The sequence below is a fragment of the Emydura macquarii genome, unplaced genomic scaffold (genome assembly GCF_026122565.2).
Source record: "Emydura macquarii macquarii isolate MOO-44397 ecotype Brisbane River unplaced genomic scaffold, CSIRO-AGI_Emac_v2 contig_2205, whole genome shotgun sequence".
Classification (NCBI taxonomy): domain Eukaryota; kingdom Metazoa; phylum Chordata; order Testudines; family Chelidae; genus Emydura; species Emydura macquarii.
Window position 1 is genome coordinate 13,580,507 of NW_027132342.1, and position 14,697 is coordinate 13,595,203.

Sequence of the window (14,697 nt, forward strand, 5' to 3'; positions counted from 1 at the left end):
AGTTTAAAAATATGGAAAAAGAAAAAGAAAAACCCACTGAGAGATCAATTCTGTGTGAGTAAAGAGCTAAGAACAAAAAATACGATTATTGCCAATAATAATTTCACCAGGATAAGTGCCAAAATGACTCTCTTTGCAAGTCACCTCTGAAAATGCAGTGCCTTTGCTTAGTCCCTGTAGTATACTCAGCAAACATTAACAAAAGGTCATGTTTTAATTTTAAATCCTATATCTTTAACCTTGAATCTTCTTTCCCCCCCGGATGATTCACAGGCTGTGATTATATTGATATTCCCCCCATAACAGATCCTTACTATTTATATGAATGGTTGTCAAGGAAACCAGGTGCCGAGGAAAGCTGTATAACTTGTCTAGATTTAGAATTTCTCGTGCATGAGAGCACAATACAAAAAAAGAGGAAAAAATGACCCTGAAAAATAACTTCAGGAATAGCTGGACGTTCCACAAATTTTATTATTTTATAATTACTTTATTTTATTTATGTTGGGGTTTTTCTTTGACTCAGCATAAAGTTGGTGACCTTAACAGAATTCTGACCTCTCTCCTGCTTTGACAACAGACAATATCTCCCATACGCCTATGCAACAAATCTGGATACAACTAATGATAGGCAAAAGGTTGAGATAAAAATGGATGATTATCTGAATCTTTGGGAAGCAGGAAAATGTAAAGCCAATGCAGAGAGCATACAGCAAGACACAACTGGAAAGGAAGATTCGGGATATTAAATAACCACCAACACCATGCAGCAAAGAAGAATAAATAATTACACATTAATTCTCATCTATTTGTAACGTAAGGCAGCCTTGCTGAAGTCTGGTTTTCCCTCATCTTCTCCAAATCTTTCCGCAGTACACATACATCATGTAAGTGAGGAGGAAAACTTGACTTAATGCCTTTTTAGCACTGGCTTCTTTATTAACAATACAAAGCAGAACTGCCTACAGTCGGCCACGGGAAAGCATGTACCCAATGTGCTTTAAATGTGTATAAAATTGCATACCATCAACATAAAACAGATTTTTCTTCCTTTCCCCATCTTCAGTGGGGAGATAGCAGACCCTACAGCATCTTCAGAGGATGGGTAACAACATTCTAATCTCGTGGCATTTACAGAAGCAGTCTCCCTCCTCTCACGTCTCCATCCTGCTTTCCTCCAGAAGGTTTCCACTTCTCTTTCCTCATTTTCTCCCACCAAACCAAAAATCCCCATCCAGATCTCTCCCTTTCACCTCTCTCTCATTCACTTTCTTTCTGTTTTCCCCCCTCTGAGGTTCTTTTCATCTCCCCCATGATACCTTGCTCTGTCCACAGCCTGAGTAACCCCTTTGTTCTCCTCCCTTCTCCAGGGGGGATCAGTAATGCCCAAGGTTGAGGAGATAGAAAGGAGAGGCAAGCCACTTCATTTGGTGCTGTGCTACTTCCTGGCTGCTCAGTCCCAACACACCACAACTATGCAGTGAGTCAGTAGAGTGGAAACGTAGGAGATAGGAGATGTAGTGAGTGTCCTGAGAGTACAGACAGAGCAGTGTGATCTGCCAATCTCCCTCTCCTACCTGTCCAGGAACAGCCGAGCATGCGACTCCCACAGCAGGCTTGAGGTGAAGGTTACAAACCACCTTTTTTTCTGGCAGTCAGCCAGGGAAAGCAGAGATTTGGGAGGATTAAATAAAAGGCCAGCAAACCTGAGCTTTTCACCAAAAGCTGGAGATAAGACAGAGCTGGCTGAAGTTTGGCCAGTCATCAAACACAACCCATGGCTACCCTCTCCCTTCTCCTGCATGCAAGGAAAAAGAGAGTTCAGTTGCATATTATAATGGCTAGTAAACTCAAACACGCAGTTTGTACTAATCCATCAGGGAGGATTCAAATCCATGAAAATATTATAATTGTAGGGCTGTTTAATGTTTTTAAGTACACAAATATGTGCTTATTAGCTGCAATCATCAGAGGTTCTGGCAAGCTCCCATGCAATTCTTGTCAATTGTCTGGAGCCATCAAATCTACATTGTGCATAATGTCAAGATATAAACAGGTGTGTCGTCAGGGAGAATAAAGCACAATACCCTCTCCTCTGTAATTGCACATTACCTATTATTCAGGGTCAAGAATACAGCCATGTAACAAAATTATATTGGAAGTGGAAGCTTTTGCTTTATTGGATGTTTGGGCAAAAGTTTTTAGCATGATAAAAGTGAGTAAAATATCCTTATCTGCAATTTAACGGTGTTAGCCAAGAGATGCCTGTCATACAAGTGACAGTCTAAAATAATAGCTAGCATGTATTTTTTCCCTTTTAATATGGGAGACGCTAGCTGTGTGTCTCTCATACTAGACAGAATATGCTGGGGTGCCATTGTAAGAGGTACAGAAGAAGCTGCTCTAAGGGAGTAGGAGCCAATGGCAAATTGATGACACCACAATAACCCTGATGGAACGATCAAATTGATAAGTAATTTGTCTTTCTTTATCTATCATTTTTGTATTCAGAAGGTAATCATCACAGATTTCTTCCGCACCTCCCCCCACATCCCTGCCTCTTTACTTTTAGGTTTTTGCTCCCAGAACATGACCAGCAGGACTACAAAAGCTCAAAATTCAGTATCAGTAACAGTCTCAACACCAGGTGGCACACATTTACCTGCTGAGGGATAAAAGACTTATCCTGTTAGGAACCACCATTTATTTTATTTTCAGCAAAAGCAAAGTATTAGCAGAAAAGCAAATCATTCCCATCCCTGCAGGGATGGAGGACAGGTGAGTGGGGATCTATTACTTGCAATTACTTCTGTAAGAGCTGAAGAATTACAGGAAGAGATTTTATTTTTTCCGAACAGTGACTACGATAATAGAATCTCATTTTCGGAAACCAAAAGCTCCAGGAATGTGGATTGGTAAAAAACACACTAATAATGACTAAAACTTATTATAGTTATGAGTAAGCAACACTAACAATAATCCAAAGAGGCACTGAATGTAATGGTACAGAAATGGATTATTTTTCATTTTCATAGAAAGAAATAAGATCTCTCTGGAACAATACAAAACTAACTAGAGAAACATTCTGGAAAAAAATAAACACATAATGGGGGTGAGAGAGAAATAAGCCAAATCAAGAAATAAGCAGCTGGATCTTAGCTATGACAATTCACAACAGCTGAGGATCAGGTCCAGATTCTGTAATAATAGTAGGGCAAATATAATTTCAGATTGCAACCAAGTCCCAGGAGTGGCATTTTGATAAAGCATTTAAAGGAAAACTCCAAGTGGCTAACTGCAAATATCTTGGATAGTAAGGCTGGCTAGGATCATTGGCATCACTCTGAATACACATACCTTAGCGTAGCATTGTAGTTTAACCCTACCTAAGGAATAACAAATGAGAAATGCAGTCAGGTAGACATCAAGATATAGTTCTTAAAGAGTCAGTTAAAACAATAAAACTGGATGGCTGTTCTAATGGCTTTTTACCTGCTCCAGACAGAAACTAAGGAGCCCATTCAGCTGTGGAAAAGAGTTGCACCAGAATAGGCACAAGCACATGGGATGATTAAAAACAGATTACAATATACTACAGTGAAATACCATCACCAGCTTTGGAGGAATGAGTCCTATGCACTGCCTTGTCCTTGTGAAACTTACTGTAGCTGGAACTATTTGACTTTGAAGCTGTTCATTCTGAAACCTGATGTCACTGCCATTAGTAATAAAACTTCACGTTAGAAACTCAAGTTCCCTGATATCAAGTGGATCAAAAGCAAGCTTCATCAGCATGGTAAAGACTATATTAATATGGAGATACACTTAAGTAATAGGCTTCTCATGAACTTCAGTACTAAAGCGTGTACACAAACCCAAAGTTAGGAGGAGGAGTGTCCGTAACCCAGACTGAGATGGATATTGAAGATCACGGAAAGACTGAATTTGGCCCATCACACACAGATGCACTGTAAGAGATATGTTGTGGCTTGTAACCACTGAGACCATAAATGCTCTGGGAAGGTCATAAAGGCTCTGGGGAAGGTATCTCATGAGGAGGCATGTCATGGGTAAAAAGAGCATCATTTCATCATGAGACCTAACACCTGTAGTATGGTTCTTCCTGATACATTCTGTCTCCTTATTACCCTTTCTATCCAATGCAAGGTATCCTTTCCTCTTGAGGAAAAGGGAATCTTCCATCTGAACTGCCTGCAGTGCTTCTATATATTGCAACTGTTTGTCAGAAACATGCTAGGACCAAGCACTTTATGATGCATTCTAGCAACTCCAGGACTCTGGCGGTGAATTAGGCATATACTTGGATTCCATCTAGTTTGCCATCTTAGCGCAGCCTATCAGTGGGACATGGCAATATATGCACTTCAGTTCTTTGTAAATCCACCAAGCAAGATCACTAAACCTTTTGGAAAAATGTTGGTACTGATACCAGTCCCCAAAAGTAGTAACCTGAACTGTTAAATGCTGTCCCACTATCACTAATAAAAAATAATACCCTGTGACAGGGAGGTACCCCTTAGACACATGTAATAGTCTACAAGATCCAGAAAGCATAGTTAATATTCCTCTTTCCAGCTCTTCACCCATTAGTGGCAAGAAAAGAACAGATGGCTGAAAAAGGGATGACCTTTATTCCTTATCAGCAGTTATAGGAGGTCTACAGCATTCACTGAAGAGACTGAAACAGCTCCAAATTTTGAACTACATTATAGGAGTTTCTGCTGAGTCATGCACTAGGAGAATAAATCCAAGAACAGGGATCTACTATAATACTTACCTCAGAGAAAAAAACGTTTCCAACAGAGCAGACTCCTGATGCAAAAGCAATACGTTCTTGTCGAATGCAGTGGCAATACTGGAAAACACCACATATGCAGCAGTCATTTCTAGGCACTTTCTCTTTTACAGAGTGTGGGATTGAATCATTTTTGTAAAACTGGTTTTGTTCTCCCTGGAAAACTTCATGTTCAGTCATTTGCCTTTTCTCAGCCCCTGGTAAAAGTTTTGGGCTTGAGGTGCTGCACATGTTGGTATTGTAACAGCAAAAATGCAGATACGGAATACGCAATAGAAGTCTATGCTGTTGAACTGTCACAAAGCAATCAACTAGTACGGTGCACGTGTGTGTGTGTGTGTGTAATACACTGGTGGTGGTGATGGGGAGGTGTGACTCATTATTCAGTCTAGTCATGAAACAAAAGAAGAACTGCAAGAATAGCTTATCAGTGGAGGTGCAATGAGGGCACTGATTTCCTGTTGGCTCCGTAGCAGAAGGAGTCCCAAAGGGTGCTCACAATTTTTACAGTGATAAGGTACAAAAATGAAAAGATCTTCAAAGATCCCATGATAGGCAATGCATTAATTGGTAGCATTAATTGGCATAGTGGGTTGGGCACAGGCCTTTACTTGTGAAACTCTGATTCAAACTCTTACTCGGGACACTGGTGACAACTAGTTTGGGAGTCTCTTAAGTCACTCCTGTGAATATCCCAAAACCACTACATCACACAGCGTAGTTAGCAGTCTTTGCTCAGGACAGGCACAGGGCAGGAGTATTAGGGGCTATTGCAGGTCAGCACTGGCAGAACTCTGTGGGGAAATGCTGCACGCAAAGTCTGAAATTGACCCACAACACTTAAAAAACCCAAGAGGACATGACACAAAGCTCTGCTGCAGCAGAGGTCACCTTGCTTTTCTGGTGGCCTGTTTCGCCCTCCAAAGACAAGATTACAGGGGAGGCTGCTCGTAGTTCACTCACCCACTTCTAGCGACAGGATTGTAGGCACATGGATATTTCAGGAAGTCTTCTCCAGCAGCAGCAAAAGCCAGCCATGTGACTGACATTCCAGTCATTTCTGCTCTGGCTTGACAGATTTCCCCTTGTTTCATTGCAAGCCTTCTTCTGAACAGAAAAAACCTCAAGACCACATTCAATATGATTTTAACTCAGGTTCTTGACCAAAATTCGGTGTCTAAATAATGATGGAAAATGCTTCCATTTTTAATTTATTATTTTGCATGGACTTTTTTGTACGATAGAGAAATTGGAACAACAGAGGAAGGAGCACTTAGGCTACTGAGCATGTATGAAGAGATCTTCTGAGAGCATAATCTGTTGTGCTACAGATTTTGAATTACCATGCATTTTTTAGTGGATACAGACTGTCTCCCAACTAGTTTGGTGGGAAAAGTCATGGCCTTCAAAAACTAGTTTGCTTAAGCCTGTTGCAAAGAAAGCCCAAGGAATGAAAACAGTATAGGAAGTTTAATATGATAGGACTGTATTAACCGTAAACATTTTTCATAACCGGAATTTCAAGATTTAGGGTGTCTAATATTAAAAATTTGTAACAAACAAAAGCAACACAACTCTAAATTAGTGTGGGACAGAAGTAAATCCAGATCTAAAACAATATAAGGCTAGCTGTGGGCGTCCATTTCCACAGAGTTTCTCTTACACAGATTCTATTTTCATGGGTCCGAGATCCCTGTTTTCTTTTGCTTTTTCTTTATCATACCTTAAAAGTAAAAGGCTCAGGGGAAGGAGGAAAAGATGTATAATAGAGAACTATATACACAGCTGTGCCACATTATAAAGTAAAATTGCTGTGCTCCAGATTTAAAAAGGAGTGGTTTGAAGTATTCACATTAGCAGGATGAAACCAGATTTGTGGGATTGTTGGGAGTAGAAAATTTGGATAATCAATGGTCTTTGCTTTTTGTTTTCCCCCCTTCTTCTTGTGGCATAGGCTTCCAAGCTTCCCTAAAACTTTAAGAGAGATGACACCCAATCAACAGCCTTATTTTCATTCCTTTCCTTTGGGACACTACTTGCTGTAACTCTAAGGAAAATACTATACATTTTAGGATGTGCCAAATATTGTAAACTCCAAATTCTACTTTTTTTTTTTTTAAACAAGTACATAATCTGGTGGGGAGCGTCCGCTGAATACTAAATAGATATTTGAAATCAAACATTCCACTGCAGAGAAGTTCATCTCAAATGACACTATTTATGTAGGACCTAGACAAAACAACCCCCCTTCTGTTGGCTCAGCAGAAGCAGTCAAGAACCAAAGACTATTCTCAGAGCTTTGTTAAAAAGCTCATGAAAGCATCATGGATGAAGTAATTAAAAACTCCTGACTCCTGCTCTGTTAGGAACAATGGTTGTGTCAGTCCATGTTTAGTGAATAGAGAAAGGATGAAGACAGACAAATTTCATTTCTGAGCTGCTAACATAGTGCTGCAAAACATAGTGAATAAAAGGAAATTTATAAAGAGGTACTTAACAGCATCTTAAAGCTGGCTCTAACTAGGCAGAGACCGAACACTTCTAAACTTCAGCAACTGGGGCTCACATCTTAGGAACTGAATGATTTCAATGGAGCAGTAGGGGGTCATTAAAAACAAACATAATACTCACTATTTCATGTATATGTCATTTCTGATAATGGTACAATTGGTAGTAAATTATTCTACACCCCGCATGAGCTTTCCTAATACTGACAAACGTACCAAGATTTCCATGAGTACATGTGAAAAACAAACCCAAACCAGTCATGCCAAATTCACTCCTGAGGTTACCTCAGAAACAGCAGAGTAGCCTTTTATCCCCTCTACCCCCTCCAGAAAACACCAGTTTGTTGAAACCAAATGTTTTGCAGAAATGTTTCAGTTTCAACGAACTTCTGCGGCGACACAGGCAGGGCGCTGGGGAGCTCACATTGTCAGGGTATCCGGCTTCCAGGCAGCATCACTATATTGACTACCTCAGAGGGAGGGACCCCAGAGCTTCCAGGCTGCCTGGCAGCCCGGCTCTAGCAGGGGTCACAGTCCAGGTGCTCTGCTCTGCAGCAGGGTGACTGGAAGCCCTAGCTCAGGATGGTGCTCGCAGGGCTTCTTGGCTTCCTGCCCTATAGCCAGAAAGCCCTGGGAGCCCTGGCTAGAGACAGGACTCTCAGGGCTTTCAGGTTCAAATCCCCCAACTCTGAAGGGCAGCCCGAGGAGTCTTCTAGAATTGGGAAGCAGCTGGCTGCTCCATTTCATTTAGGGAAAAAAAATCAAACTGAAATGTTTTGATTGTTCTGAAACAAAAATGTTTTGGAATTTCCATTCCATGGAATATTCCTTGTTTCAACCTGCTCTGCATCAGAAAAGTGTTGGTACCTCCTACTGCAAACTTGGCTGAAACGTGCAGGAGGATCTGGATACGATTCAGCGTTATACATGCCGTGTGCTGTACCTATCCCTTTAAACTCTACTGATAACTCTTTCAGCCACAGGGTCTGGTTCTGTCACATTCACCCATGTTGAGTGTTATTTCAGACTCTGGGACTCAGCTCACGGATATCACTGAAACTGCTTGTGTAATGCGACACACTAAGTATGGGTGGCTGAATTGCGATGGTCTACTCTCAGTACATACCAATAACTGCACCACATGAGATCTTTTTGTTAATCTTTGACCTAAGTAGTTTAGAATAGATCCAAAGAATAATGAGGAAAAGACTAGAAGATCAATCTTGCCAAATTGAGACGCCAAATAACTGTTTATGCCCTACCACCTACTGTATGGGACATATAATATACCTACACACAAACCACTAACATCCTTCATGCATTGAATGTTCATAGCACTAAAGAAGATATTTAGCTACCTAAGCTGATATCTGCCTGTTGCTTCATTTGGAAAACATATTAAAATAATGAAAATAGCAATGAACAAAGTATTTTTCTCGAGGATCATCTTTCACTTTTACCATCTCTTTCCACAACATTTTGTTCTCAAGATCCTAGCAAGTGGTGTGCTTTTATTTTACCTTAATTAACACAGCAATTTGCTAAAATTTGTTTTTCCCTTTCTACAGAGACTTGATCAAGTTTAGCGATGAGTAGATTGATATGCGATACAAATTACTGCCACCATCTCCAAATGCTAAATTTTGAATAGTGAGAGCTACCTGCACAGTTGAAAAACATTCAGTCCTGAAACTCAATGATGAACCTCTGTGATCTAATTTAAACTTTGTAACTCTGCTGTGGAAAGACAATTACTTTATGTTTGGAATAAGTGATTTATTTATTTTTTTACACTTAGAGAGCCTTCCTCAATTCCTAATTATTCCTTTTGAAAGGCAGTCCAGACAAAACAGCAAATTATTTCTAAAAAAATTATCAATACACCTCAGAGTGTGTGCTGTTAAGATGTCTGCAGTGCTTAATTTGTAATGAAAGAGGTGCCTGGGCTCAAGCAATTTTTTTTTACTTTTAGAACTGATGCAGCAAGCCCAGAGGTGCTGGGGCTCAGGCCTGGCACAAATTAAGCACTGGGTGTCTTATACATAAGACTACAAATTTTGTCATGCAAGTTTTTAATCAATTTCATGGCAGAGATAGAGGGAAAAATCCCATAGTCATGGAAATGTCACAGCCCAAGGTGGGAGGGATGGGGGGGAAAGAGAAACAAGCCTACCCTGCATTCAACATGTAACAGTGGCTTTTGTCCTGTAGGGCTGGGCCTGGCTCCCTGTTCTGGGCGTTATTACTTTGAGCGCTAGGTTGCAACACTAATCAAGTTTGGCCCGTGTACCCTTCCATCACCATCTAAGGAGGGGCAGATATGTCAAACCTAAGTAACTACTGTGACCACGTATGCCAGGTCGCAACACCTGGAGCAGAGAGCCAGGCCCTCAGGACCACCGACATTATTAAAATTCATGATTATCACGAACACTGTGACCTCCGTGCCAAAATCATAGCCTTACTAATACAGATGCTGCAGGACTGCTCGGAGGCTGAGGACTTCCAGCAACTGAGAGCTGCTTACAGTAAAAGAGGCTTAAGATTCCATCTTGTTCTGCAAGAAAGCTGTGTCGCTTATACAGGGAGGTAACATTATTCAATGTAATTCACCTTGAAGGACAAGAAATATCCTGCGAGGCAGGTAGAATTTTAAGGCTCCTGGACGATGTGTGTCACTAATCACACAGTGTGGTAATTGTAATGCTTTGGGCAACGCAGTGTGTTCTGGTTAGTTCCGACTGAGTTCTCAAACACACAAGCTGGAATTCTTCTCAGCCAATGAGACTGCTACCTCAAATAAAGTAGGAAAAAAGAACAACCAAAAGGGCTTGAGTTTGTTCTGTTTTTCTTTACCTTGAGCTCATCTGCATCATAGAAGTCTATGCGCACAGCAGGGACCATCCAGGTCTGGAAAAGAGTCGCCAGGATCTGTTTGGCAATAGCATCTGCAATGAGGTGGAAGTGAAGAGGGTTTCGCCTGGTATAAAAAGGGAGAGAAGGAGACATTGGTTCAAAGATTTCTAGCTCCAATTATAAATGAAGGACACCGAAATCTACAAAACTTTATCCAAGTCTACCATAGCATGATAACATACAGCACTTAGCACAACAGAGTCCTGGTCCATGGCTGAGGCTCTTAGGTGCTACCACAATCCAAATACATTAATTACTAGTAACAAAAACACCAGACCAGCTTTTCAGCAGAATGTGCATCGGTGCAGTTCTATTTTCTTCAATGGAGCTATGCTAATTTACACCAGCTGAAGATCTAGCCTATGCAGTCCAATTTGGTCTTCTAAAGCAATGGTTCTCAACCTTTCCAGACTACTGCACCCCTTTCAGAAGTCTGATTTGTCTGGCGTACCCCAGGTTTCACCTCACTTAACAACTACTTGCTTACAAAATCAGACATAAAAATACAAAAGCGTTACAGCACTACTGAAAAATTGCTCATTTTTAGCATATAATTATAAAATAAATCAACTGGAATATAAATATTGTACTTACATTTCAGCACACAGTTTATACAGCAGTATAAAGTCATTGTCTGTATGAAATTTTAGTTTGTATTGACTTCACTAGTACTTTTTATGTAGACTGTTGTAAAACTCGGCAAATATCTAGATGAGTTGATGTACCCCTGGTTGAGAACCACTGTTCTAAAGTATAACAGTCCCCCCTCTTTGGGGACACGAGCTGACAACAGGGATTGCATTTACTCTTTTGGGTCACTTTGGTAATCTCTCTGTGTGACGACAATAATTGCTCCTGGGGAAGCAGGGAGAAGAGAGGTTCAAAAAATAAACATCAAAACATGGTGGTGTTCCAGTCCCATTGAGCCTGCACACACCATTGATTCAGAACACACACTGGATATGGCAATGCTTGACAGAATTAGATTTTTTTTTTAAATTTTGATGGGGAAAAAATCAATTTATATTTCTAATCCTTTCCCCCCGATTTTTATCTGTTTTAATTTAATGCAAGTTTCTCCAGGGTGTCAGCAGCCTGGACGAGCCCCCAACCACTGGGAAAGCCACCCCAATTTCTGAATGGCTCCTGTCAGGGGCTTGTACTTCTCTTCCTCGTAGTTCTGGCCAGGGGTCTCTACTCTGCCCTGCCAGGACTGTAGCCACCCCCCTACACACACCGCCTGCAAGGATCATGTGTCAGTAGTGCAGAGAGCCCTCGACAGGTCCACTGTCGCAGAAGTGAGAGGGTCCTGGAGGGTAGTGCAGAGACCCCAACCCCAGCACTCCCAACTGGTAAATGAGAGCAGATCCATGACAGTGGGGCTGCAGAGGGCCCCTGCGTTGCCGCGGGGCTGGTGACACTCAAACTCTGAAGGCGCAAGGTGTGCTGACTACCAATTGATTTTTTTCATAGATTTCAATGTGTCAGTTGAAGTCAACACTGACTGACCTTTATCAATTAAAATCAAATCCTGCCAAGCCTAGGTATGGCCTAGTCATCCATGCTAGGAGAACCTGGAGCTAGTTGTTCCAAGTCAATGCCTCTCAGCTACAGTAACAATGAAAGGTCTCAAGACCTTGATTGATTTGGGATTGCAAACCCCCTCATGCCCCCAGCCCCACAAGAAAGGAAGGGTTGGAGGAAACCAGACACAAAGAGAAACTTTTGTTTTAAAATGTGTCAGATTTGGATTCACGCTAAGATTCATATGAGCAGGGCTAAAACAAATGTATCCAACTAGGATGAGTGATTAGCCAGAGCCAACCTGCGTTGAAGGGTTTGATAAAACTCACAGAACACTTTCACTGCAATAGGAGCTTTGACATTACAAACGCCATGCTTAAATCACCTCTCCTTGCTTCTCTCTTTGAAGGAAAGGAGAGCAACAGCCTGATCTTTATTCAACTTCTGTGGTTGGAACATGGAGACCTGTCAGTGGAATTTAGTAATGATTTGTAGTAAGAAGGCGGACTGCATATTTATCCGTAGGCTGGCAATTTTGCCATCAGCAAAGAGGGATGGGAATTTGTGAAAGCCACTAAGAAGACAGATGGTCCATTTAGCCTTTAGCATGAGCGCAACCTTCTTTTGATCCCCGGGGAGGCATAATGGAGTCTCGTTTATGTGGAATTTATAAAAGTAAATGGGTGTACTTGTCAAATGACATTTTTCATCCACAACGGAGGAACGTTTAAATTCAGATGCTGAGGAAGGTGATGGCTGCTACTAAATTCTGCAATGTGAAGAAGAATTGGGGGAATGCATGTATGTTTGGTCCCGTTCACATCTAAGATGATCCATTATACTTTGCTTTGGTTTCACCCAGAAGGGCAAGTGTCTTCTCTTTCCCTATTCTCTGCTCCAGAGAACAATCTGTCCATTTTTTGTTGTTGTTCCCTTTCTACTCTAAGGAAGATCATTCAGTTTTTCCTCAGTGAACACAGACAGTAGAACGGTGTGAAAATGTATAAAATGAACAGGATATACAATGGTAGCACATATCCCAGCAGAAAAAGACAATCATAATGACAGATGTCAGGAACACAGTTTTTCAGGAACACAGTTTTGCAGTGCCAGAGACACAAGCTTTCTGCATGTGGGGCTCAATCCAACACCCACTGAAATCAATGGAGTCAGTCAGCAAGGATGTGGATCAAGCCACAAATTTGTGGAAGAGATATAAAGTGTACAATTTGCCGTATAACAAGTGGATGTACAACAAGATGGTGGAATAAATTCAGAGCTCTAAATTCACTCAATCTGAATTCAACAACATCATATAAATGAAACCATAGTGGCCATCAATGTAGAGGAATTGAGAAGGTTTTAATCTCCAGCATGCCCTGGGGTAAGGAGAGAATGGAGAAGAAATTCAGCAGTTTGCTAGCTGCTGAGTATCCCATTAGCAATTCAAGGTGGCAACAGTAATTATGTCCAGATCTGTTTCACTAGTCCAGCAGGAGAGGAGAGGATGACATAACAGGTCATCCAAATTTCCCAGAACCCAGGTACCTTGCCAAGAGAATCTGAGAACAACAGATATTAGAAAAAGCATTTCATTGTCAGAGAAAAGGCCAGGGGAATCATAGTACAAAATCAGGGAATTTTAAAGCAAGCAAAGCAATATGTCAAGGTGTTTTGGTAAGTGTGAGAATTCCACAGTCCATTCAATCTAGTAGAAGTTGAGGTGAGATCTCACTTTGGGTTTGGGTATATCCCCCAGTTGCTTTTGTTTTGTAACCTTTCCAGGCAATTAATTCATTTTACTCAAATTGGACTGAAAAGGAATAAAACTGAGGAAAACAAAAAGTTTCCCTTTACTTAAAACCATGAGCTAATAAAATAAAATTACACCAAATACTATAACAGATGAAATAAACTAACAAACAGGAAAAACATAATTCTTATATAAAGTAATTCATGTTTGGTGGCATTTCATACTCATTCAAATGACCCAGAGGGTATCAAACTGAAACAGAAGTATGTAGTGACATTTTCCTTAGTTCAGCTCCTCCTGGGAAAAAAGGAGAAAGGAGTAGCTGTACTTCAACTAAGAAATTTCTTTCAGGATATTAGATCATGGTGAAAATTCAGCTGGAAGGAAGGTATGTGTCAAAGGCAAAATAGGGATTTATGTCCCTAATATAGATCCTAGTGACCTGCTGATAGATACAACTAAACTTAGACTGGTGAAGGCATGTCTTAGGTGAGGTGATTTAATTATGTAATCAATTAGGCTTGGATCCACAAAGGGATTTAGGCGTTGCAATCCCTCACTTCTATGCACCTAGAAAAATCACAGAAACAACTTCCCCTGCTTTGTGGATTGCTCTGGGGATTAGGCAGGAGATAGACAGCCTCATACCTATAGTGAGGCAGCAGTGCGCATGCTGACAGGTGGAAACATAGGCTAGGGAGCTTTTATTGCAAAGCCATAGGCGCTGAATGAGTTTAGACACGTATAGGATTCAGCAGCAGCCAAGCAGAAGTTTTGTGGCTTGTGGCTATCTATAAATAAGACTTAGATGCTTAAGACCCTTTGTATATAAGGGCCTTAGAGACTAAACGAAACTGAAAATAGTTTATAGCAATGACCAAATCCCACCAAAGAATCCTGTATGAACATAACAACTGAATTGTATCTAATAGATAATAATTGAACCAGATGTAATAAGTAATAACCAGACCAAACTGGATCTAACAGAACATTGCTGGAGATCATTCCATCTAACTTTAAATCTATTCATTTTTTTTTAAACCATTTGTGGCATTAAACTACTGGATGTGGGGGTTTGTGTTGTGCACACGTGTGTTTCTGGGAAGGAGCAGCATCCAGACTCACTCTGAACTCCTTTTGGAAGTCTAAGGCCATTGCACTGGCATTATTTACGGACAGGA

At 40.9% G+C, this 14,697-nt stretch overlaps 1 protein-coding gene across 6 annotated transcripts in view; it reads right to left on the bottom strand.

Moving 5' to 3' along the window:
- The window catches only part of LARGE1 (LARGE xylosyl- and glucuronyltransferase 1), a 358,507-nt gene that overhangs the window by 156,684 nt on the left and 187,126 nt on the right, over window positions 1–14,697 (bottom strand). For all 6 annotated transcript variants that reach the window (XM_067559399.1, XM_067559395.1, XM_067559397.1 and 3 more), the window contains one exon: window positions 10,180–10,303. In XM_067559399.1, coding sequence (XP_067415500.1) covers window positions 10,180–10,303 — 124 coding nt within the window. The remainder of the gene's footprint in view (window positions 1–10,179; window positions 10,304–14,697) is intronic.